At 59.0% G+C, this 25,679-nt stretch overlaps 1 protein-coding gene across 5 annotated transcripts in view; it reads right to left on the bottom strand.

The window, feature by feature from the left end:
* DOT1L (DOT1 like histone lysine methyltransferase) overlaps positions 1–24,656 on the bottom strand; it is a 68,510-nt gene extending 43,854 nt beyond the window's left edge. Inside the window, exons 1-3 of one of the 5 annotated variants that reach the window (XM_070491664.1) lie at positions 24,335–24,656; positions 7,946–7,989; positions 911–985 (exon numbers count right to left, since the gene is read on the bottom strand). In XM_070491664.1, coding sequence (XP_070347765.1) covers positions 911–985; positions 7,946–7,989; positions 24,335–24,415 — 200 coding nt within the window. In that variant the 5' untranslated portion in view covers positions 24,416–24,656. The remainder of the gene's footprint in view (positions 1–910; positions 986–7,945; positions 7,990–24,334) is intronic. The other 4 variants (XM_044752594.2, XM_070491666.1, XM_070491667.1 and 1 more) reach the window with 4 other exon arrangements.
* Between the last annotated feature and the right edge of the window lie 1,023 nt (positions 24,657–25,679).

Below are 25,679 nucleotides of genomic sequence, written 5' to 3'. Positions count from 1 at the left end.
CCGGTGGGGGAGCCACCTGACACTCCAGGGGTCCGAGTGCTCCAGAGACGAGTGAGCACCGGTCCCTTCTTTTTAAAACATCGGGTGCCGCTTAGTTAGCAGAAAGGAGGGCAGTAGGTGAGGGGACAGGGCCAGGGGCTGACTGAGGCTGGAGATGCTGACCCGCAGCCCAAGAAGTCCTCCCAACACAGAAGTGAACCCGGAGATCCAGTCAAGGGCGCCGGGGGCCGGGGCCTGTGGTGGCTGCAGGGGCCTCTGGGCTGTGTTCTTCTCAAGAGCGAGCTACTTAAGCCCACAGACGACACAGTCCCTCAGGGAAGACTGCCGGGCCGACGTGGAGCCTGCCAAGAGCTAAAACAGGCACGAGTGTGGAATGTCGTCCTTCCTCCTCAAAGAAAAACAAAAAGTTCCAGGCAGGCATTCCAGAGGAGGCCTCGCCCTCCTCCACCCACAGGACTCTCCTCTGAGATCCAGGATGTGCCTGCAGGAAACGGCCAGAAGCAGCCAAGGGGCTGGGCACCCGGTTACTGACCAAACCCGAGAGAGGCCTAGACGAGGCTGGCCAGAGCCCGGCACTCGGCAGGCCAGCCCAGCGGCATGGCTCCTGGCAGGAACGCGGGCTGCTGGCAGTCTCGGCCGCGAAGACAGCGACGACTAGCTCGAGGTAATTCACACATGCCAATTCCAGTTTCCGCAGTGTGGCGTTTCCAATTACGTCCTCACTCTGACAGCCTCCGCCAATATTTGATAAACATTTCCTACCAAAATAACTTCGTGGAGGGTACAGCCAACTCTAAAAGGAAATTTCAGATCAGCTTGCACCATCGAAGAAGAACTAATTTGAGGCTGTGTCCCTACAAAGCGCCGGCTGGCCCCAGTGGAGGAGCAGCCTGGGCAGAGTCGCACTCACCTTTTGGTGTCGTAGTCGATTAAAACATAGTTCTCCATGGCAAGCTTGAGATCTGGGATTTCTTCACACACCCATCTGAAACATAAGAGCAGAGACAGCGGCGAGGACGTTATTAACACTCTATTTTTTAACTCTCAACTTCCCTAAACACCGTTTACTCCCAAATATAAAAACAAAACATCCTCACGACTCAACTCAAAACGTGAAAGAGAGAAGGGAGGCAGGACTTCAAAGCAAATGCTGGAAAGCTGACGCGGCGGTAGCGAATCACAGACTTTACGCAGCTTCAAGTTCACACAGCGCTGGCTACTGGGAGCGAAACTGGTTTACACGTTTCAGGGTCTAGGAAACCCATCGGCTCAAATGAGCGAGTGTGAGCAGCAACATGCGGGCCAGAGGTCAAAGGGGACTCTCACTCGAAGAATTAACTAATCCCAAAACCAACAACGGGGCTTCCTCAACGAACACACTGCAGGAAACGAGGAGGGCAACCAACAGATGAAGACACAGGAAAACGCGTCCCCCCAAGCCCAGGGGCGGCGCTCACTGGATCCTGACACGACCCCGAAAACCTCAGGAGGGGGCGTCATCGCTCCGACCTCACAGAACGAAAAGCAGACAAGAGACACAGTGACAAACAGCACGAATGGATCCGCGAGCTTCGATGAGCTGGCCGAACTCCTTCCTCGGAGGGCTGGCCCAAGGCAAGGGGGCGCACCAGGCGAGCGCCGTCCCCAGGAAGCGCTTCACCCCCTCGTCAACACCCGCCCACGGAGCAGCCGCCTGGCCCAGGGGCCCCACGGCGAGTGCCACCAACGGCTGAGAAGAAACAACACTCGTCCTTCTCAGTTTCTTGAGGCCACATTACCCCGACGCCAAACCAGAGAAAGACCAAGCCTCATAAGACAAAGTCGTCGCCCCAAACACACAGACCCCAGGGACCCCTCAGAGGTCCAGGCCCCCACCCCGCGAGACCTGTCCAAACTCAGCCACCAGGTTCCAGCTGGGGAGCACCTGCCTCCAGGTGGCATCTCCTTCACGCTCCCTCAGACCCCAGGGTCCCGGAGTGGCTGTGCCGTGATGCGTCAGGGCGTTCTCCACCCTCGCAGACAGCGCACGCACCTCTTCTCCCAGCGCTTCTCGATGGCCAGTTCTCCGTGGCTCCGTCCGGAGACCCGACGGTACCGAACCACAACCCTGCAGCCAACAGCAAAGTGGCGGCGCCAGACCCAGCACTCCCAGAACAGCAGGCACAGGCGGGGACACTGCGGTCCCCACTTCCCCTCCACACCGCGCCGGAGGTCCTGGCCAGCGCCACGGGGCACGGAAAACAAAGGAACGCCATGAAGACCAGACAGGAAGAAGCCGAGAGTCTCAACTCGCAGAACACGACTCAAGACGTCGATGACCCTGAGGAGTTTACAGAGAAGCTACCAGAATCTGCGTGACCGCAGCAAGGCCGCAGGACGCAAGGTCAACGTGCAAAAATTACTCTGTTTATACATACTCCCAACAAAGAACTCAAAAGAGAAACTTTTTAAATGCCACTCAAAGTAGCATTAAAATATCAACACTCAGGGACAATTTTAGCGAAAGATTTCTATGCTGAAAACTATAAAACATTGCTGAGAAAAGCTAAAAACTTTTCATATTATATTTAATTAAAGATTAACTTGTATTAAAGAAAAAGAAAAAAGAAAAGAAAGAAATGTACTATGTTCATGGAATGGAAGACCCAATGTTCTTAAACCCCCTCAAACTGCGCTGGAAACGCGGGGTGACTGCCAGCCGGCTTTTTTGGAGAAACAGACAAGCTGATTCTAAAAGTGACGCGCAAAGGCGGAGAACCTAGAAGGCCAAAAGGATCTTCACAAAGACACCGTGGGGAGAGTCACACGACCTGGTTTTGAGACCTGCTGTAAACCGACAGTAACCAGGAGAGTGTGGCGTTGGCGCAGAGAGACAGACAGATCGACGGTACAGAACGGACTCCAGAGAGAGGCCAACATGTCCACAACTGACTTTTCACCAAAGCACCACGGCAGGATGGGGAAAACAGACTCTACGACACAGGAAGCAGGAACAACTGAACGTCAGCTGGAAAAAAAATGAACCTTAACCCCCGTAAACGTAAACCCCCATTTGACATAAACAAAAATTAATTCACAGTTGATCTTAATCCTGAACGTAAAAGCTAAACCCACTGAGCTTCCTGGGGAAAACAAGAGAACAGGTTTGTGACTCGGGCAGGCAAAGATTTCCTGGACGGGACCCAGACGGCTGACCATCCAAGAACGAGCTGACAAGCTGGAAACTCGCACTCATCCAGGTGCCCTGAAAACCGCACGGAGCCACAGCCAGGCAGGACGGCGCCCCACTCGGCACTCACCGCCACAACGCGCCACGCCACCAATTCCCGCAGCTCGGTGAGGAGAAGACAAACAAGCCCACCTCAGAAAGACAGCAAAACCGTCTCCGGGGAAAGGAACTAGAGCTCCTCGGAGAAGCGGCTCATTCTAAGGCTGGGACGCAGGAGAGTCCAGACGACTGGCGAGCACCGTGTGGTTCCAGAAAGTGAGGGGGTGCTCAGAACAGGCAGGGGCAAGCCAGAGGGGCTCGGCACAGACTGAGAGCCCCCACGGCCAGCAGGGGGCGGTCCGAGTCACAGAGCGAACGACGGTGAGGCTGGGCTCCAGCGCACCGGGTGAAACACACACCTACGAAGGACACGCTCCTCCCGACAGCAGAGTCCCAACTAGCGGCCGTGCGGAGAACGAGGGCGATGGATGATCTCCTCGGGAGGCCCCAGAACTGGGCGCTGCGGGTCAGACTCCCTCTGGATGCTGAAACCGGGGGCACGAGTCCGAGGAGAAATGCGATGTGCATTGTGTCCAAGTATTTCCTCAAAATATTTACTGATTAAAAAGGAGGAAACAGTAACTTTCCCTTGGAGAAACCTGGCAGACACCATGTTAACCAGGGGACCAGGGTCAATGTCACACACGGTAAGACACATGGAACCCATGTGCCCTCGCTGTGCGGGAGCTGGTATCAGGAACAGATACCCTTGGTGCAATGCTTTTCCTGCACCCATTCCTTCTCATTCAGAAGCAGACCACAGACTCGACATCATTTCATCCACTTTATTCCGCATGCCTCTATAAAAGCTAAGGACTTTTTTTTTTAAAGAAGAAGATTAGCCCTGAGCTAACTGCTGCCAACCTTCCTCTTTTCTCTGAGGAAGACTGGCCCTGAGCTCACATCCGTGCCCATCCTCCTCTACTTTATATGTGGGACGCCTGCCACAGCATGGCTCGATGAGCAGTGCCATGTCCGCACCCAGGATCAGAACCAGCAAACTCAGGCCACCGAAGTGGAACGTGCGCACTTAACTGCTGCGCCACTGGACCGGCCCCCAAAGTTAAGGACTTTTAACATAACGACAACGCCACCGTCACACCTAGGAAAACATCAGGCACAGTCGGGAACATCTCAAATCCACACAGGGTCATCATCTCAACGGCAAGAGACCGACGCCAGCTGTCACCGCTTCTCTGCAAAATTGGGGCGAAGGTCCCAGACAATTCAATCAGGTCAAGAAAAAGAAACAAAATCACAAAGACCGGAAAGAAAGAAGTGAAACCGCCCCTACTTCCGGGTGATACAAGTATTTCCACAGCGAGTCCCAGGAAATCCACAGAACTACTACCGGCATCAGTGAGTTCAGCACAAGGTCAGGGTTAACACACGAACATCAAGCGTGTGTTTCTTGACGAGCAGCAGGCAATTGGAAAATAAGATTTAACACGCAATCCCATTTATAGTAGTGCCAAAAGCATTAAGTATGTCGGAGTAAATCTAACCAAAGACCCCCGTGGAGCAGCAGAGCGTGGCTGCGAGCAACGCTGGTGGGCCTAAACTCGGGGGCAGGGCCCACGGTCACGGACCGCAAGACTCAGCGTGGACGGCAAAGCTCTCCAGAATGACCCATGAGCCAGCGCCATCGGAATGACCCATGAGCCAACACCATTGCTCACAAGTTACACAAAAACCCACGAGCTGATTCTAAAATGCATACGGAGACGCAAAGGAGGTGGAGCAACCAAAGCGGTGTTTAGAGGGGAGCCAAGGTGGGGGACGTCCTCTGCCCAGGCCCAGAGCTTACGACAAGGCGCCCGCGACACGGGCTTTGTACTGGCCAAAGGACAGACACGGACCACTGGACCCGAACGGAGGCCAGAAATAGGCCAACTCGTACGCTGTCAGGTGATTGCTCACAAAGATGACAAAGAAATTCCACAGAGAAGGGACAGTCTCACCAAGAAATGGTGCTGGAACCACCGGACATCCACATGCAAAGCAGTGAACTTGAACATCACCTCGCACCCCACGTTAAAATCCACTCACAATGGATGAAAGGGCGTAAAGGTAAAGCCTGAAGTATAAAACTTCTAGAAAACGTAGGAGAAAATCTTTGTGACTTCGGGCCAGGCATATATTTCTTAGGATGCAAAAAAACAAAAACTATAAAAGAAAGAAAAAGTCGGTCAGTTGCACTTTTATCAAAATTTAAAACATCTGCTCCTCGAAAGCCACTGTTAAGAACGCGAAGCCACCAACTGGAGAAAACACGTGCGCACACACACCTGAGACAGGCCGGCGCCCGCAACACAGAAAGAACGCCCACCATTCAAAACCAAAGGACTGATTTTTAAAATGGGCAAAAGATGATGGACACCATTAGCCATGAGGAAACTGCACGTTCAAACCACAATGAGACACCACCACACGGCTCAAAATAGAACAGGAAAAAACCAAACCAACGCCATCCCCATCACCCGCCGTGCGGACGCTACCGCACCGCCGTGGGGGCGCAGCGTGGGGCCGCCTTCGCAAACTTTGGGGCAGTTCCCCTGAGAAATAGCTGCCACACACCCAGAGATTTACCCAAAGCAAAGGAAGGGTGTCCGCACAAACGCCCTGGGAACGTTTACAGCAGCCTCGCTCATAAGCGCCAAAGTCGAAACCCACCCAGACACGCCCATCAGCCGTGGTCCACCCCACAGCAGAACACACCTCGGTGACAGAAAGGAAAACTACTCCCCCACCCCACAGGGTGAATCTCAAGACGTGTGCCGAGTGAAGGAAATCAGGCAAAAAAAAAGGGAAAAAGCACATACTGTGCAAGTCCATGTAGGCAAAATTCTAGAAAATGCCAAGACACCCCAGTGGTGGACAGAGGACCAGGGGCTGCCTGGAGACGGGAGTGGAGGGAGACGGACTCCAGAGGACGGAGGAAGGGAGGGGGCGATGGAGGTACTGTCACTGCGCCTGCCTTGCATGGACGTGTGGATCCCACAACGGTCACGCTGGGATGTGCTGCCCCTTGCCCTCCAGTTGTACCTCAACTGCATGTGTGAAAACACCAACACGTGACTGAGGAAAGCAGATGGAGGGACAGACGGAACTGAGGGGCCACGGGCTGGGGACCGTCAGCCTGGACGACGGCTTCAAGAGCTCCTTCCACCCTCCGTCCACCTCCGCGTGTGACAGAAATTCTCCATTCTAAGACGATGACAGACAGGACTAACTGAGGGAAGGGAGCAGCTCTGCCAACGAGCAGGACTCATCCGCGGGGACGAGACGGAAGAAGGAAGCTGTTCTGAGGCCCAGAAGATGAGGCTTGGGCCTGCGGATCGCCAGCCACTGCCAGCGCGGGAGAGGCCCAGGCCAACAGGAGACTCCAGGCCCAGGGCTGGCTCCCCAGCTGCCACACCAGTCCCGACACCCACGCTGCAGGGCCAGACCCCACTTCGCAGACGGGAGACAGAGGACCGCCCACTGGAGCACGCACTCTGGGGCGCGGACGCCAGCGCAGGCGGCCGGCGCAGGGCCCTTCATCTCAGCCACGACGCTCCCACTCCCAACAGCAGTTCTTTAACCTACGCGAGCAAGCCACCCGACAACACTGCTGAGTGGGTTCAGGCCCAGCCAGTGAGATTCACACAAATTCTGTCTCCTGACCCCGAAACGACCTGGCAGGGAGGCACAGCTCAGCCTGAAGAGCAAACCAACAGGCTCAGGGAGCCCTGGGTATGGTCCCCGCAACCAGGCGGCAGGACGAGGACTCACATCACGGAGGGGCCCACGTCCTGACTCTTTCACAAGGTACCACCGCCGGGCCCTGCCGCCGGCCGCTGCAGCTCCGTGAGGACAGCATGGTGTGTGGCCCTGGCAGTGGCTACGCAGTTAGGGATTTTAAGGGACAGAGCAAGAGGCCACGGCCACACACACACACACGCACACACACACGCACACACACGGCTTTACTGCGGGTGATGAAGAAGCTCGGCGTTTCCGACCATGGAATATCTAAAGCCCTGAAGCTGGGAGAAGTCCGCACAGCGGCCATGGTGGCCCCCATGCTCGTTCCAGGCCCTTGAGTCCAGCACAGGCAGAAAGCCCACGAGAAACCGAGGGCGGGCGGCCTCCCTCCTGGCCCCTGTCAGGGTCGCCAGCCCACACGCCCTGCGCCCTTCTCTGCACACTCACGGAACGGGCCGCAGACAGGCGCCGAGGCCCACCAGCGGGGGCTGAATCAGCAACAAACCCAACGGGAAGAGAGAAGGAAGCACGGGGAGAGGGGAGGAGGGGAAGCGGGGAGGGGTCCCCCAAGACCCTGCCAGCCCAGGGTTTCCACCCCCTTCCACGGGAAGCCGAGGCTCAGGGAAACACCAAGACCCGGCGCAAGTCACACCCAGACGACTTGCACTCCTCCCACCAAGTGGTAGCAGCTTCCCCAGTCTTCTCGGGATGCGGACACGGATCACGAGAGGAGCAGGGCAGAGCGGGATGAAAGCGGGACCCTAAGCCCGAGTCCCTGAGAGAGCAGGGGGGTGGCCCTGGATCCTTGGGCCCCTGCACAGGAGGGCTGGGGGCTGCTGGGAACTCAGGAAGGTTAGCCCCCTCGAGGCGCGCCCCCACGAGCCCCCCCCCACCACAGGCCCAGCCCAGCAGGCTCGCACGCGCACTCACCGGATGGTCTCGATGATCTCGTGAGCAGCATCGTGGTGCTTGTCCTGAAAGACAAGGGCACAGGGTTGAGAGCAGCCCAGCGGTCCCTCCACCCTCCGGTGATGGCGGGTCAGCAGTCCCGGGCTCAGGGACCAGAGGAGGCAGTCGCAGCAGCCCCTGGCCTCCCCATCTCTTCACTCCCCGCTCCCCACACAGGCAGGCCCTACCAGAGAGCCTGCCCATGGCACTGGGGTGCTGGCTGGGCCCCCTGCCCACGCAGGACGAGCTGGCCTCGGGGAGGGCCTGCGCCTGTGGCGTGCTCCTTCCCCAGCAGGCAGCAGGAAAGCGGCCTGGGATGGTGCCTCTGCCCGCCCCCTCGTCTCCCCAGCTTGCCCCCAGCCCCTGCTGACTCCTCACCCGCACCCCACCAGCACTTCTGCCGGGCGCTCCTGCAGCCCGGACGCCACAGGCTTGGCTTTGAGCTACTGAACCACTCTGGCCCCCGCTTACCCTTCCCCATCTGTAAACGGGGAAACCAGTAACACGACCACACCACCGGGAGAGGCGTGTGGTGGTCCTGCCGCCCAGACGCAGACACCTCCCACCGCCACTGATCCTGCAGGGCGCCCGCTGTGCCCACCGCGGGGGGCTCGCCCTGGCTTCTTCCTCAAAGAGGGAGCTCAGGGGTCGCTCCAGGCCTTTCACCAGGGTCTCGGCAGCCAGCCGACCCAAGACCTCACAGAAACCAGGGTGAGGTGCCTGGCGGCCTCTCTCTGCCTGCGTCCTTCTCGGAGGTGCCTTCCGCACCAGTGAAGGCTCATCCCCGGGGAGAGCAGGGTGGGTCACCAGAGAGGACGGGCTCGGAGCCAGCAGCGAGCAGTTCACGCCCAAAGATGCCAACGGCCGCTCTGTCGCAGTGACTGCGCCCCTCAGCCCAGCCCACACGTCCCCCGCTCCACAGGACAGCGACCGCGGGCAGAGACGCCTGGGGCCCGGCCGGCAACGCCCGGGAGGGCCTAGGACAGTGCCCCGCACGGTCCAGTGCTGAGTGACGGCATCCAAACGGCTCTTCAAGTACCCTGGAGTCCGAGGCCGCCTTCCTTTAGTGACAGCTCTGTCGAAACACAATCCATGCAGGATGGAGCACACCTGTCTCAGCACGCAATTCAGTGGCTTTAGGACGGAGGTGTGCAACCATCGCACTAATTCCAGAACACCCTCATCACCCCGTCCCCAACAGCAGTCACTCCCCATCCCCACAAGCCCCTGACCACCACGAGCCCACCCTCTGTCTCTGTAGATGCGCCTGTTCTGGATATTTCATATAAATGGAACCACACACTACGTGGCCTTCTACGCCAACCCTTATTTTTCAAGGCAAAGGAAAAACCAACCTGTTAGTGTTCTTAATAATATCCTCCAGTTTACTCAGGATCAAGGCCCAAATATTACTGGGCCTCCTGTCATTGGAGAAGGTGGGGGGGCGGGAGGGAGTGGACACGGGCCAGCGTAGGGGACAGCCTCGCAGACCAGTGGTTCCCAACCTGGGGGCTCCTGAGCGGCAGTGCCAGCACCCCCTTCTCAGTCAGAAACTCCGGCTGGGGGCCCTGATGGGAACGAGTGGCCCCAACACCTCGTGGGAAGTGTCAGAAGGCACCAGGCCAGCTCTGCTGGGCAAGGGGGACAGCCTCAGCCCGAGTTCAAAAGGTCTGAGAGGAAAAACAGGAAGTGGCAAAAAGGAGAGGTGGCCGCAGGCAGCAGGCACAGGAGTCCCCGGCCCAGCACCCAGAACCCCTGGCTTCTTCAAGGGCGACATGGAGATGGCAGGCACCCTGGACCTCTGACACGGGGCCTGGGCTTTGCCCATGGGCTGTTCCAGCCTACACGACCCTCTCCAGGTCCTGGGAGGGTCATCTGGCTAACGTAACAGCACCCACCACAAATGGTCAGGAGGGAGGAGCCGGGCGACACCCCCAGGGAAACGCTAGTCTGCTCAATGCAGACACATCTGCACACCTGCGCATCATCAAAGCCTGACTCCTCTGATCCGAGCATCAGAGGGACTGACGGGCCGCCTCCCGAGGCCCGACAAGGCCTCACGGCACCTCCCGGTCATTTCTGCAAATCCACCACAAGGACAAGGAGATGGTGTGGTGACAACCAGAGTGTTTGTAAACAAGAAAGAAACCACAACTCCGTGGGGGCCGGCTCCGTGGCCAAGTGGTTAAGTTCATGTGCTCCAGCTTTGGTAGCCCAGGGTTTCACCGGTTCAGATCCTGGGCGTGGACATGGCACCGCTCGTCAGGCCATGCTGAGGTGACATCCCACATGCCACAACTAGAAGGACCCACAACTAAGATATACAACTATGTACTGGGGGGATTTGGGGAGAAAAAGTAATTAAAAAAAAGAAGATTGGCAACAGTTGTTAGCTCAGTTGCCAATCTTTAAAAAAAAAAAAAAAAGAAACCACAACTCCTGAGGCTCCGACCGCTTGTCCAGGAGGCCAAACCAAGGAGCACCAACATGCACCCCCGCCAGCACCGTCCTCAACACAGGTCTACTGCATGCACCGAGTTCAGGGCGCCGCAACTACCGAGCTCGCCCATGAGCTCAGCCGTCTACTCTCTAGGTCCACACCCGCCATCCGGCACCAGGCAGGTTCAAGGCCCAATGTCAACAGCAGCAGGTGGCTGGATCCACGGTGCTTGGGAGAGTGGGTGACACACTGGCGGTAATGTGACACCTCCACTGAGCTCAGACGGTGCCGGTCCCTCCACGTACGTACGCAGCCAGCGGTCCTCCCGAGCACCAGCCCGTTTTGCAGATGGAGACACCTGCGCCAACCTGCCGCAGGTGCCACGGCTCCTGCGAGGCTGGGAACCAAGGTGGGAAGCGAGTCCAGGAGATGCCGCGGCGCCTGCTGCCCCGGTGAGGAGCATGGAGGGAGGAGAGGAGAGCGATCGGGGCCCCTGCCTGGAGGGCACGTGCCCACCCCTGGAGCAAGCCCTTCAAACTCCAGGGGAGAAAGCAGGGAAGTCGGGCTCTGTCACAATCAAACATCTTTTATGCTTCAAAGAACATCATGGAGAAAGTGGAAAGAAAAACCTCAAAATGAGAGAAAAGTTTTGCAAATCGTCTATTTGGGAAAAGATCTGTATCTATTATACATGAAGAACTGTGACAACTCAATAACAAAAGGACAAATAAGCTCATTTAAACACGGGCAAAGGAACTGAACTGACAGTGATACAAAGAGAACATTCCAGTGGCCAATAGGGACATGGAAAGACGCTCGAGCTCCTGAGCCAGGAAGGATGCAAAGCGAAACCGCCAGGACAGCCAGAATCACGGATGGGGGGCCGGCCCCGTGGCCCAGTGGCTAAGTTCACGCTCCACTTCAGCGGCCCAGGGTTTCCCTGATTTGGATCCTGGTCATGGACATGGCACCGCTCATCAGGCCATGCCGAGGCGGCGCGCCACATGCCACAACTAGAAGGACCCACAACTAGAATATACGACTATGTACTGGGGGATTTGGGGAGAAAAAGGAAAAAAAAGAAGATTGGCAACAGATGTTAGCTCAGGGCCAATCTTGAAAAAAAAAAAGACGGACAATGACAAGGGTCAGCAAGGCTGTGGAGAAACGGGCACCTCTGGCCCCGCCTGGTGGGGATGTAGAAAGGTGCGGCCGCTGTGGAAACAGTCTGACGCTTCCTCAAACGGATAAACAGAGTTTCCGCACGACCCAGCAACTCCACCCCAGGTGTCCACCCAAAAGAAACGAGAACGTACGTCCACACACAAGCCTGTACGTGAATGTTCAAGCAGCACGATTCACAAGAGCCAAAAAGTGAGAACAATCCAAATATCCATCAACAGACGAATGGATAAGTAAATACAGCATATCCACAGGCTGGAGCACGACGCAGCCGTGAAGAAGAGCGAGGCCCTGACACAGCCACACGTGGATGGACCTGAACACACGACGCTCAGGGGGAGCAGCAGACACAGAAGGACACACAGTGTGTGATCCCATGGACGTGAAACGTCCAGAACAGGCAGATCCACAGACAGAGAGCGGGCTCGTGGGGCCAGGGGCTGAGAGGGGGTGGGGGTGACTGCTATGGGAGATAGGGTTTCTTTTGGGTGACGGAATGTTCTCAGATTGACAGTAGTGATGGTTGCACAATTCTGTGAATACACTACAAACCGGTGCATTGCACACTCTAAATGAGTTGTATGGTATGTGAATTAGAACTCGAAAAAGCTGTTAACAAGAACCCACAGGCATAAGTGTCGTCTATCATTTAAAGGCCCCACCCCAGCAGGAAAACAGTGCGTTTATAAGACACTCACACGACTAACCCACTCTGTTGCTGGTCGACAACGTTTACTGAGACCCAGACATACGGTCTCGGCTCCGGCACCCACTGGCCCTGCAAAAGCACAGAAGACGCCAGGCTGTGTCGCAAGGTCCACGGAAGAGACGATCAGACTCACACAGCAAAGCACACAGGAGAAAAGCAGCCACGGGGGTGCTCAGGGCAGTGAGTCTGAACTCCCAGCGCTTCTCCCTCCTGAATCACTCTCTCTCTAGGAGCAGTCCTCTGGAGAGGCCCCATGGCGAGGGGCCTCCCGCCAGCAGCCGTGCGAGGGAGCCATCCTGGAAGCGGCTCCTGCAGCCCCAGTCCAGCCCTCAGACGAGGCAGCCCGGCCGGCCTGTGTGTTGACTGCAACCTCGTAGGAGACGCCAAGCCAGAACCACCCAGAACCATCGAGTCTGCTCCCAGATCCCTGACCCTCGGAAACCGTGGGAGTAATAATCGTGTGTTGTTTTAAGCTGCTAAATGTTGGGTCGATTTGTTACAGCAATAGATAACCAATACAGATTTCGAGTTAGGCTGATCAACTACTTGGGCGCGGCCCACGGGAATGAATTTTACAGGAAGCGGAGGACTCGAGAGCGACACTAGAAATGCCCCTCACCAGGCGTTTCTGATTCAAGTCACTGCCATAAAGCTACAGAAAGGGGGCTCACTCTGGGGAGACTGCTCCTGAGAGCGTGTGCCACGTGCGAGCACAGCCAAGACCACAGCGCAGAGGGGTCCCTGCGGGGCTGGCGTGGGTGGGCGCTGGACTCCACTCCCTCGCCCAGTCCTCACAGAGCCCCGAGGCAGCCAGTCCCAGCGACACGCTCACCTTACACGGGACTGTGCTCAAGCCCACAGGGCTGGCAGGCTGGGCTGACCCGCAGCCGTCTCACCAGGCCCGAGCCCGCGCACCAAAGCAGGCAGGCCTGGAGAGCGCTGGGGCCGGGAAGTGGGGCTCCTCTGTGCCGAGATGGAATCGAGCTTTCCCAAGCTTTAAGAACAGAAAAGGAAGAAAAATGTTCCAACTGCACCTCCTGAGATCTCAGAAGGATCCTTTCAGGGACTGGCCAGTTTCCACCCTCGGTCCTGGGACGTGTAACTGAAGATGCCCTGGTCACCATCGATGACTCAGAAGCTCTCACGACTCCCTGGCCGGGGCTCTTCTCACCACCCGACTGGCCCTTAGAACAGAGGGACCCAAGAGCCAGAAGCCGACCTGGAAAGGTCGCACTGACAACAGCCCGGAGGAAGCCTGGATTTACGAGCAGCCCTCGTCTCATTACAGAGCAACACACACACACCCACTCATCCTCTCCTCCAGCGCAGGAGCCCTGGAACCCCCGGTACGACCCAGCCCTCGTCTCATTACACAGGGACACCCCCCACACGCCTCCCCCAGTGCGGGAGCCCTGGAACCCCGGGTACGACCCAGCCCTCGTCTCATTACATAGGGACACCCCCCACGCCTTCCCCAGCGCGGCCACGCTCCCAGCCCAGCGCGGGCCCATGGCAGGAACTCCCGCCTGCTGAGTCAGTCTCCTCTCGCTAGTTGCGTCGGAGCATCTCATGCAGCAGCTGAGAGGTGCTGCCATGTAAAAATCCGTCTCTCGGAATGGGGCTAACTGGGAAGGCTAGGGATGGGCACACGGTTCACCAGTGCCTCCACGCGGGGACCATGTGGAAACGCCCCTAAGTACAGCTGTGCCATCTTAAACTGCACACGGCCCAGGGGGTCACCATCACGCCTGGAGATGATGTGAAACCCTCTCCCCCTCCTGCTACTGCTCAGCTCCCCAACTCAGGGAGGGCACGAGGCCCGTGGCCTGCTTCTTCCAGACGCCATCAACCCTCACGTCCTCCGCACCACCAGGTACAGACTGCATGTGGAGGGGACACACAGAGGGGCGGGGCCGGGTGTGGGGAGTCCCAGCTGTCACATTCCGCAGGTGTCAGGCTTGACAAGCATCAGGGTCCCCTGCAGGGCTCGTCAGAGTGCAGGCTCCTGGGGCCCACCCGTGAAATGGCAGATTCAGTGGGTCCTGGGGCCTGGGAAGCTGCGTTTCTAACAAGCTCCCAGAGGACGCGGAGGCCGCCGGTCCAGGCCCCTCTGAGAACCGCCGCCCTGAAGAAGCTGGAGGTCTGCGTGCCGCGTCTCCACCCGCTCGGGGGTAGAGCTCACTGGCCGCTGCTCCAGACCTGGCCTTCTGCTTAGGTCAGGGCTGCAGCTGGAGGTGGGGAGGGACGTTTGCACCAATCCCCTGGGGAAGTGAGGACAGTGATGACTCCTGAACACCCAGGAGACAGAGGACAGAGATCTGCCTGGGCCTCGGGCCCCGCGACGCGTGCGTGCTCCTCCCAGCCACCCAGCAGGCTGCAGGGAGACGTCCTACGGTGGGGGCACCCGCTTCCCAATCTTCGGGGCGCTGCTTTCTTTCCTGGGGGTTCCACTCAACTCTGGGGCCCGGGGTGGGGGCAGTAGGCCACTCCCTTCACACATGGTCCCCAAAGCCAAAGCAAGTGGAACAAGATGGCAGCTGGTGCAGACCACACAGACTCAGGACTGGCCGTCACACAAGCACGCTGCACAAGAGGGCCCCTCACAGGCACTATGTTAGTGGACACAGTAGGGCCAGCCCGGCCAGGGCGGACACACAGGCAGCGGAGGCTGTGACATGGGAACCACCATGGACAGCAAATGTGACGTGTGGGCAGAGTTTTAAAAAGCAGAGAAGGACAAATGGTGGAGATACGACATCAAACGTGGGGTGACAGAGCACGGCAGGAGGTCTGTCACCTGTCCGTCTGTTTTAACAGTAGGGCTCTGATAGCAGAGATCTGAATAGAGGGGAGAAGGGATATGGTGCAAAATCAACAAACATCCAGAAAACTCTCAGTCCGGGAGGAAACCAGAGGCAGAGAAGCCAGGCAGGTGAGCACAGAAGGCTGCAGCCTGTGAGTGTGAGCCGAGGTTGCGCCTCACACGGGGCGGTGCCACACCCAGGAGTGGGGCGCAGGGGGCGGTGGTGAGGGTGGAGGGCGAGCGGGGTGCGGGCACCTGCCGGGCCCAAGTGTTCAAGAAGGGATACGAAACGAGTGACTCTCACGCAGGGGCGGCAGGGAGAAGCCAGGCTGCACATCCAGGGTCAGATGTCACAGCCCCAGATGAGCGCAGGCCCTGGCAAGGGGAGCACAGGCGACAGCAATGGGCTGCTGCCTGCCCGGGGAGCTCCAGGGAGGCGGCGGACGCAAGCCCCGCCAACCGCACCCGAGGACGGGCCAGGCCACAGCCAAGGTCCACAGGACAGGGAGCAGCATCGTAATGCAACGCAAAGCAGAGTGCACTGTGCCAAGGCCAGGGGCGGCACAGGCAGGAGGCCCAGGCCAGTCAAGTGAGCCACGTCTCCAGCAAAAGACTCCAAAACCCAGAGAGTGAGCAGTGGTGCTGACACAGAGCCCTCCCAGGGCTGACGGAGGCTACCCGGTCAGACAGGAGATGCTACGGACTGAACGCTTGTGGCCTCCCAAATTCTCATGCTGAAGCCCTGACCCCCCACCCCCGCCCCCGTGGGATGGTGCGGGGCCTCTGAGTGATTCGGGTTAGATGAGGTCATGGGGTGGGGCCCGCGATGGGATTAGTGTCCTTGTAAGAAGAGGAAGAGACTAGAGCTCGCTCTGCACCACATGAGGACTCGGGGAGGGGGGCCTTCTGCAGGCCAGGAAGAGAGTCCTCACGAGGAACCGACCCTGCTGGCCCTGATGGTGGACTCCAGCCTCCAGGACGGTGAGGAACTAAGGTCTGAGGCTTAAGCTGCCCAGCCTGCGGCATCTTGTGACAAAGACCCCCAGGACGCAGGCGGTAAACGTAGGCAGCATTCACAGGGTGACTCGAGAGAGGAAGGGGGTGAAGAGAAGCCAGGCCGAGAAGGGCAGCCTCCAGGCCAAGAGCAGAGAGGAGGGCACAGGCGGAGAGCAGAAGTCCAGCGGGGAGCGGCAGATAGGAACGCGCAGTTTCACCCGGAGCCACAAACGGTGCCAACGAGGGCGAGGGTGGGGGGCCGCCATGGGTCAGCAGTTACGGACTCGCGCCACGCAGGCTCCTGCAGGCTGGACCTGGAACCCGGGGGGCGGGTGGGCGTGCAGGATTTCTAAATTCTGAACTAAGGTGCCGGGAGACTCTCAGAGGTACCCCCCACCCGGCTGACAAAACATACACCCCAGGAAGTCCCCCTCCTAAGGATCCCTGGGGAGAGACAGCCCCTCTCGGGAACGGGGGCGCTGGGCAGGCACACAGCTCCTTGCGTAAACCTCCCAAAATGCAGGTTTGCATTAGTACACATCCGCGCTCATTCCCTGCTCCACGACGCTCTGCAAAGGAACCAGGCTCCGCGGAGAAATGGCTGGTTCCAGAGCTGGGGCAGAGAAAACCCAAGATGAGCCTGGACAGCCTGTGTGCCAGGCAGTAAACATGTGCCCAAAAGGGACGCAGGCACGCCGAGGACCCAGGAGGCAACCTGAAGGCCCTCCCAATGGCCAACGCCAAACGTGAGTAACACGGTGATGACAGCTGGATTACGACCCAGAGAAGGAAGCAAATATCCAGGAGCCCATATCAACACAAAAACGTGTAAACAAACAAGTGGAGGGAAGAGGCAGGTTCTCCTACAGAAGAATCCCAGCGAACGGGCGGGAGGAGGAGGGAAGCAGAAAGCACTATTGGGCTAGTGGTCTGGCAACCGGTGCCGGCGAGAACCGCCGCCAGATGCTAAAATTCATGCGCCAAACTTTGAGGACCAGGACACCTGGACGGCCTCATGTATCTCCCCCAGGATAAGAGAGAAAAGCAAGAATTTCACGGTGGAGGGACTCAGAAGACGCCACCCTAAGCAGGGGTCGAGGTCAATACCGTCAGGAATAAGATGCATGGACAGGGGCCTCCTGACACGCCGCACCGAGGAGGGCACAGCATCCCGTCTGTGGGACTCCTGCGAAGAACCTCAGCCCCAGGGGGAGGGTCCCCAGACAAGGCCACATCAAGGGGCGTTCTGCCAACGGCTGACCACTTCTCAAAGTGTCCGGGTCGGGAAAGAGGCCACCTTTCCTGGAGGACTGAAGGACCGCTGCAGATCAGAGGAGCTCAGGGGCCCGATGACTAAACGCAATGGTGACCCTGGACTGGATCCCGTGGCAGAGAGGGACGAGGAGTGGCTGAGTCAGTAACACTGTCCCAACGTGAATTCCTGGGTGGACCCTGGTACCGCAGGCAGTGGAGTGAGAGGTACAGGAACCCTGGGCTACCCTGGCAACTCCCTCTCAGTCTGAAATCCTTTCCAAGCGAAGTGTAAAAAGCAGCACTGGGGAGGCGGCCCGGTGGCACAGCGGTTAAGTGCACACATTCTGCTTCAGCAGCCCGGGGTTCACCGGTTCAGATCCCAGGTGTGGACATGGCACTGCTTGTCAAGCCATGCTGTGGTAGGCGTGCCACATATAAAGTAGAAGAAAATGGGCACGGATGTGAGCTCAGGGCCAGTCTTCCTCAGCAAAAAGAGGAGGATTGGCAGCAAATGTCAGCTCAGGGCTAATCTTCCTCAAAAAAAAAAAAAAACAGTACTGAAAGCTCAGATCCAGTCGCTTCACGAAACGAAGACAAACGAGAACCAGTGCTGCCAGGGTCAGCATCCTGGTGGGCTGCAGCCATGCTGAGAGCCACCCTTCCCAGAGACCTTCCCAGTCACTGAGAGTGACACTCCCTGCTGCCTGTTTCTGAGACAGGGATGCTGCGTAGTACACAGCACACTCGGTCTCTTGATCGTAGTCATCATCCCACAAGCTCCCCAGCGCCTCTGCCCAGCTGGAATTTTACGTTCGTCCACACTGACGAGCAGGGAAACTGTGACACTCACATACACGCACGTCAGGGATGTGGTACACGACCGCCCGAAGCTACTGAACGTCTCAAAACTCTGTGAGGTCGGTCCGCTGTTTTAATAACCACCCTAGATTTCATCCAGAAGCTTCCCTCTCACAGATGTTACGACGTGGCCATGTAACAAAGTGAACGCTTGGTCTCAACTGCTTTAACCAAGGAGCACAGCATCAGGCTGAGTTCACATTAATTTATCGTTTATTCTTAATATGACCAACTCAAGGATCTACAACGATAAATCATCACTCACCTTTACCAGTTCAAACTAAGCAAAAACCCAAAAAAGAGAGGCCCTGTGTCCAAATAAATGAAGAGGGAAATCCAACTGTGGGACAGCCTGGCAGGGGAGGGGCTGACCCCCTAAGATCAGCCTGGAGAGCAGGCAGGTGGCCGTCGGTCCCCAGAGGGGCGGCGACACGCTGGGAGCCCACCCGAGGCAGAGACTTCGGGGGTAGGCGAGGGGTCAGGTTGCGCCTCAGGGCAGAGCAGAGAGACGGCAGCCGGAAGAGACAGAGGGACCGGCGGTGCGGGCCAGGCTGAAGGTGGCGGTCAGACAGCCGAGGCGGCAGGGGACAACAGATTAGTGGGGTGCAGCAAGAGGAAAGGCAGGCCCCCGTTCAAACAGCCAGCAACTTGAGAATGGTGACAGCAGACGTCACACCAAGCTCGGCCCTGCCACGTAGAGGCGTGCGGTCGGGACGAACAGGAGGCTGAATCCACCTGTGCTGCTTCTGGACACGGGACCCCGGGTGGCTCACCTGACCTCTATGCGTGGCGCCCTGGTCTGTACATGGGACCCCTGGGGACGCACCTGTGCTGGAGAGCCCTCCTGAGTGTCCCGGGGCTCCTGCCCTAACTCTGCTCTCAGTGGGCTGGTCTTCAGACATCAGAGGCTCTGGGCCTGCAGCCCGTGCCAGGGGGCAGCACAAGGAGAGAGGGCGGCCACCAGAGAGACTTCTCAGTCAGTTACTTAAGACCCACACAGCGACTATGGGGACACCTGCTGGGGACACGCTGCTCCCAGAGCTCAGGGAGGAGCACGGTGTCAAACGCACCCCTAGAAGCTGCAGAAAAAGTCAGCTTCCCCCAGGCAGTGCTTTTCAACTTCACTAGTTTTAAGAACTACGCGTACATGGCCCCCAAAATAACGTCACGCTGCAAAAGGGGACAGAGGGAGCAGGGGGCAGCGCCAGCCTTTCTCAGGGCTTCTGAGTCCCTCACCTGTGACTCAGCCCCGCTCTCAGGGGATGCTTTCTGCTCAGATGAAGACAGAAGTGACAAGAGCCAGCAATGACTCACCAGGAAGGAGGGCTCAGCCAAGCACGAGGGGACACTCGGCGAGCCACAGGCAGCCCAGGGGGACATAATCCCGTTACCCACTCTAAACAGATCACAGCCAACACAGCCGTCCAAAGCAGAAGTCCTTCCAAGAGAGAGGCCTCCGAGCCGGGCCACATGCCACCGTCTCCTTCTGCTGGCGGGCAGCCCCTGGAAGCCCCTCCCCACCCCGGAACAAGGAGTGTCGGGTTTTTAAGCGACAAAAGTGTTATGGCAGGGCTAACATCTGCTGCCAATCCTCCTCTTTTTGCTGAGGAAGACTGGCCCTGAGCTAACATCCCTGCCCATCTTCCTCTACTTTCTATGTGGGACGCCCACCACAGCATGGCTTGACAAGCGGTGCCATGTCCGCACCCGGGATCCGAACCGGCGAACCCTGGGCCGCCAGAGCAGAATGTGCGAACTTAACCACTGGGCCGGCCCCGAGTGTTGGGTTTTTAAGTGACAAAAGTGTGATGAGAGTTAACATCTATCATACAGGTGAGGCGGCAGAGCCCTCGACCTCCCAACCTCCAGGTCGTAAGAACGCTAGGACGGGTGGCCCCGCTGCAGCACCCAGGTGCCGGGCTGCAGACGGCAGAGGGACCGGTCAACACAGGGGCCCTGCAGCAGAGCCCGCAGGCGAGGCCCTGCCACAGGAGACAAGGGTGGGGAGAAGAGAGGATCGGGGAAGGAAAGAGAAAGGCAGGTCAGGAAGAGAAGGAACCGGAAGGGCAGGGAGCAGAGGCAGGCGAGACAGTGAGCGGGGTATGCGGGCTGCGGAGGGCCACAGAGAGACCCCTGTGCGGCACCCCCCGAAATGCGGCAGGTCCTCGGTAAACACCCGAGAATCACTCAAGGCCACATAGACGCGGACTAGCAGGAGCCCAGCTGTGGGAACGGCAGGGACAGCTTGAAGGAACAGAGGAGGCTCAAGGCACCCGGCCTGAGCGAGAGAAAGGAACCGGGAAGGTGAGCCCACGGCCGGGGAGGCCAAGGCTCGCTCCCAGTGGGAAGAACGCGCCAGAAGCCCCAGGACGTCAGAAAGAAAGAGCAAGAGCAGCTTCCTAAGAGGAGAGCTTGGGGCCGGGACCTGGGGATGCGGATGCAGCCGGTTAGCACCCTGCAGGCCCCGCATTCAAAAGGGGACCCCAACATGCTCTGTACCTTGACTGGCCCAACGTCACCGATCTAATTATCTTGTTCTCTAGTTTTGTAAAATGTCACCACTGGGGGACACTGGGTGAGGAGAACATGGGGTGTCTCGGAGTCATTTCTTACCGCTGTGGGAGAATCTGTGATTATCTTATATGTAAAAGCATAATTAAGAAAAAAAGGACGGAGGTCCCAGAGGGTCCGGGGCCCCTGCAGCTCGGCCACCACCTCCCTAGTGACTATCCCAAGTCCCCGGCTCCCTCTGGCCTCTCTCCATCAGGATCTTAAGGACCAGAGCGTGGAAACAAACAGCCACACGTGGAATTCACGGCTCTTCCAGGCCCCTTCCCCTTCTGAAGTGGCTCCTTCACCTCCTCGACGTGGAGGAAGGGTTAACCAGCCTTCCACCTGAGCGCCGATTACGCACGAGTCACTCAGCGGAGGTCAGATCAGAAAATATCTTCTGAGTCACAGGGAAGGATGGCTCACGCGCCCGCCCACTTCTGCTACTACTCACTGACCGAGTTAAGGGCATTCATCAGAGAGCGTGGGTTCCCCGGAGGCAGCAGAGGGCGGGGACAGGCACGCTGGGGCCGCTCCCCGCCCACGGCCTGAGTAAGTCCGGAGGGGAAGGACCGCCACCCGCCCTCGCAGGCTTTTGCCCTGCCGGCCTGGCAACCCAAGAGACCACTGACTCCCTTCCAGGCTGAGACCTCATTTTCCCACCAAAAGGGCCGAACTGCTTTAGAAAGGCCACCACGAACTCTAAGTGGCTGTCCAGGAACCCAAGTCACCGAAGGAGCGAAACTCGCCCTGCCTCCCCCTCTTATTTGTCAACTGTGAAAAAAAACACCCATTTCCGAGGCTGGACGCTTCCGAGTGTGGACAGTCGAGGCTGCCTGCACTTCCTCTGAGAAGCCACCACACCTCCCCCAGGGCAGGACGGCCAGCCCCTCCCTCTGGGACGCAGCGATCCATCTACACCGCACTCCAACTCTGCCGAGCTTGTGTTTCCAGATCACCTACCCTCCTTCATTTACGACTTTCTGGAGAAGGACATTGTCTACTGTCCTCCGTGCCCGGGAACAGTGTCAATACGCAGGACGTGCCTGCGGAATGAATGAATAAATGGACAAACAGGCTCAGTCGTTTCACACGACCGGTCACATGAGTCATCTGACCTTCTGAAAAGTTAAGCTTCTAAAGTAGCCCAATTTCTAAATGTGCTCATCGTCGAGTCATCACAAATACGAGCTCTTACGAGGCAGCGCCCCCTCGTTTCCTGTGAGAAAGCAAAATTCCTCAGTGGGGACACGGGGGGTGAACAGACGTCACCACCACGCCGTAGGCAGGCTGCTGCTCGCACTGCAGCTGGCTGAGAACTTCCCCGGGCCCGCCCGCCCGCTGGCCTGGTGGCGGGACAACCACACCAGGAGAGGGCCTGCTGACCGCAGGCGGAGCACCCAGCCAGGCGGGCAGCACACACTGCCAAGCGAGGCCCGGGCCAGCGGGGGAGGCGCTCTGCGTTCAGAACCGTCCACCACTGGAGAGCCAGGTCCCGCCAGTGCCCAACACAGGAGGCCTTATTTACAACAGGGAGTCAGTCACACACAGTGTCCTCGCTCCATCCCGAATAACAGACAGAGAGGGGGACAACGTGACCGTCTCCAGATGAACTCCCATCTTAGCACCCAATGCCCGGATGCTGGGTCACAGTGGGTTTCTTAACTCCTCCAGTACTCAAAAATACCAATTTCTAAGACACAGAAATGTTGTTAAACACACACAGTCCTACTCCGGAGCATCTTCCCAGGTGAGGCAAAAACTCAAGTTCACATCAAAGCCTGCCCTGGATGTTTGGAACAGCTTTATTCGTAATCCCCCCAAAACTGGAAACATCCCAGAGCAGGCGAATGGATAAACAGGAAAGTGGAATAAGACAGGGCAAGAAAAAGGAGGGACTCGTGAGGCCCACAACAGCACGGATGAATCTCAGACAATTCTGCCCCGTTTTGCTGGGTGAAAAGCAGCCGGAATCAAAAAGCCGCATGCTGTTCATTCCATGTCTCTGACTTTCTGGAAAGGCACAACCGCTGGGGCAGAGAGGAGACGACTGGTGGCCTGGGGTAAGGGGCCGAAGGGACGCTGAGGGGTGACAGATAGCTCTGCTGCCTGACTGCCGGGGATCTGTCCAAACTCCTGCAACTGCCCGCTAAGGGGAGTGAACCACACCGCACGTCAGCTGAGGATCCAGCAATAATCAAATTTTAAACAACGCACCGGCCAGCCTCCCAGCGCACGAGGAGCGCTGGCTGCGCCGGGGAAGGGAGGCGGGGGCCGGAGGACCGGTCCGTTTGAAGGCTCTCCCCGCTTTCCGTTTCCGTCGCCTTGGACGTCTCCCCGCCCTGCCCACCGCCGGGAGGAGCTGCCCAACCAGAAAAGCCGGAGCCCAGAGCCGGCCTCACGCCCGGCTCCAGGGCCAGGTGCCAGCACCGGCGCCCGGGCGGTCCCTGCGCCCAACCCCGCCCCCGGCCGCGACGTTTCCAAAAACTGACACGCTCGGAGCGCGCGCGAGGGGCGGGGCGCGCGGGCTTCCCCGCCGGGTCCCCTGGAGGCCCCGTGTCCCCCCCCACTCCCCCACCCCGTAAGCCGAGCGCGCGAAAGGGCGCCCCAAAGACGCCCGCCCACGGCGCCGGCTGCGCTTTCCCTCCCAACGGCACAGCGCCCAGCCCGAGCGTGGACCTGGGGACACAGACACTCGCCCCACGCCGCCACCCTAGGGGCCAGAGGCCGGGACGCCCGCGCCGCGCCCCGCATATCTGGAATCGCCCCGGGGACGCCTTTGTAAATTTCCGCTCGGCCTGTCATTTTCCAAGGGTCACTCAAGATCCGAGGGACGGAATGCCTGGTTTCCAAGGGTCCGGCCAGCCCACCCGCTCAAGATTAAGGGGACAGAATATCTAATTTCCAAAAGTCTGGCCAGCCCACCCACTCCAGATCGGGGGACAGAACGCCCCGTTCCCAAGGGTCCGGCCAGCCCATCCACTCCAGATCGGGGGACAGAACGCCCCGTTCCCAAGGGTCCGGCCAGCCCACCCACTCCAGATCGGGGGACAGAACGCCCCGTTCCCAAGGGTCCGGCCAGCCCACCAACTCCAGATCGGGGGACAGAACGCCCCGTTTCCAAGGGTCCGGCCAGCCCACCCACTCCAGATCGGGCGACAGAACGCCCCGTTCCCAAGGGTCCGGCCAGCCCACCCACTCCCGACCGGGGGACAAAATGCCTCCTTGAAACAGCCGGGAGGAAGGAGGAGGAGAGGGTATCCTCAAAAATAAAAAATCCGGGCGCACTGACAGAGCAGGGAATAAACTCCCAAAAACAAGAGCGAAACCCCGAACGTCAAGACGCAAAGTACAGACGGGGGAAACCGGGGGGGACCGGGGGTCCCCGCCCCGCCGGGGCAACGGCAGCCGGGACTCGGGCGGCCCCGGGAGGCGCGGGGGTCCCCGGCGCCCGCCGTCCGCGCGCGGCTGGAACGGCCGGGGCCCCGGCGGGGCGGGGACGGGGGTCCCCGGAGCGGCTTGGGGACGCCGGGCCCGGGGTGTCGCGGCGGGGCAGGGGCGCGGAGGGGCGGCACTCACGTAGACCGGCAGCGGCCACGGGTAGACGGCGGGCTCGGCGCCCACGGGCGACTTGAGCCTCAGCTCCAGCTTCTCGCCCATGTCGGCGCGCGCGGCCGCCGCACCATGCTAGGCGGGCGGTTGGGGGAGGGGCGGGGCCCGCCGGCGGGGGCGGGGCGGGCGGGCGCGGAGGGCGGGCGGACGGGCGGGAGGCTGGGGGGAGGGGGCCCGGCCTGGGCCTCGGCCGCCGCCGCCGCCGCCGCGCTCCCGTCCGGCCCCCGGCTCCCTCTTTGTGGTCACAGGCCCGGGGCCTCCAGCGCCGCCGCCATCTTGGGCCGGCGTGAAGCGAGCACAATGAGCCGGGGGCCGGGCCGAACCACTCGCCGCGCGCGCGCGGGGGGGGAGCGGCGCGAGGAGGCGGTGCGTGCCCGCTGCCCCGCCCGCCGCGCCTCGCGCACCACCCCCCCGCCGCCCCGCCCCGTGGGCTCGCCCGCAGGCACGCACGCACGCACGCACACACGCGCGCACGCGCGTCCTCGGCTGCCCTCGCCCGCCCCCGCCGGCCCGGAGCGGGGACCCGGGGAGACCCCACGGAGGCTGGAGTGACGGGTTCGAGCCCCGCCCTCGGAGGCCTGGCGCCGGCCCTCCCTAATAAAGCCATAATTCCTGATTAAACAGGTTGGGCCGAGTCCCGCCTCCGCGCCCGCGCAAAGTACACGATCTGCTCCACAAGAATGCCGTTTAGGGAGCGTCTATTAGGCGCCAGATCCGGGGCTCTCAGCATGGGCAAAAAGGAACGACCCCCCCGCCCCCCCCGCACAGAGCTGCCGTTTTAATTGGAGTAGTAATGACAGTGATCGTGGGGGAAAATAAGGAGAGTATCATAAATGCCAAGGGGATAGTGACTCTGATATGTCCTCTCCGCTGGCCCCGGAGCCCACAAACGTTATTCCTGATGTGACCCGGAGGTATTTTCCAGATGAGATTAACATTTGAATCAGTCGACTTTGTGTAAAGGAGATTATTACTGCTATAAAGTGGGTGGGCCTCGTCCAATCAGTTGAAAGCCTTAAGAGAAAAAAAAAAATTAATTTTCCCAGAAAGAGGACTTCTGCCTTCAATGGCCTCCGACTACAGCTGCAGGGTCACATCTTCCTTGGTGTCCAGCCTGGGGTCCCGCCCCAGAGACGGCTGACTTGCCCACTCTACAGTCAGGAGGGCCAATTCCCTAACATAAAACCCTATCTATGTATATGTATACGAATGTCCCCAACTTAGGGATGGTTCGACTTAGCGAATTTTTGACTCTACGATGGTGCGAAAGCGAGACGCATTTAGTAGAAACCGTACTTCGATTTTTTTTATT

This window comes from Equus asinus, chromosome 20 (genome assembly GCF_041296235.1).
Source record: "Equus asinus isolate D_3611 breed Donkey chromosome 20, EquAss-T2T_v2, whole genome shotgun sequence".
In the NCBI taxonomy this organism is placed as follows: domain Eukaryota; kingdom Metazoa; phylum Chordata; class Mammalia; order Perissodactyla; family Equidae; genus Equus; species Equus asinus.
The sequence above is the reverse complement of the archived record's forward strand: the minus strand, read 5'-3'. Positions and strand labels throughout refer to the sequence as shown.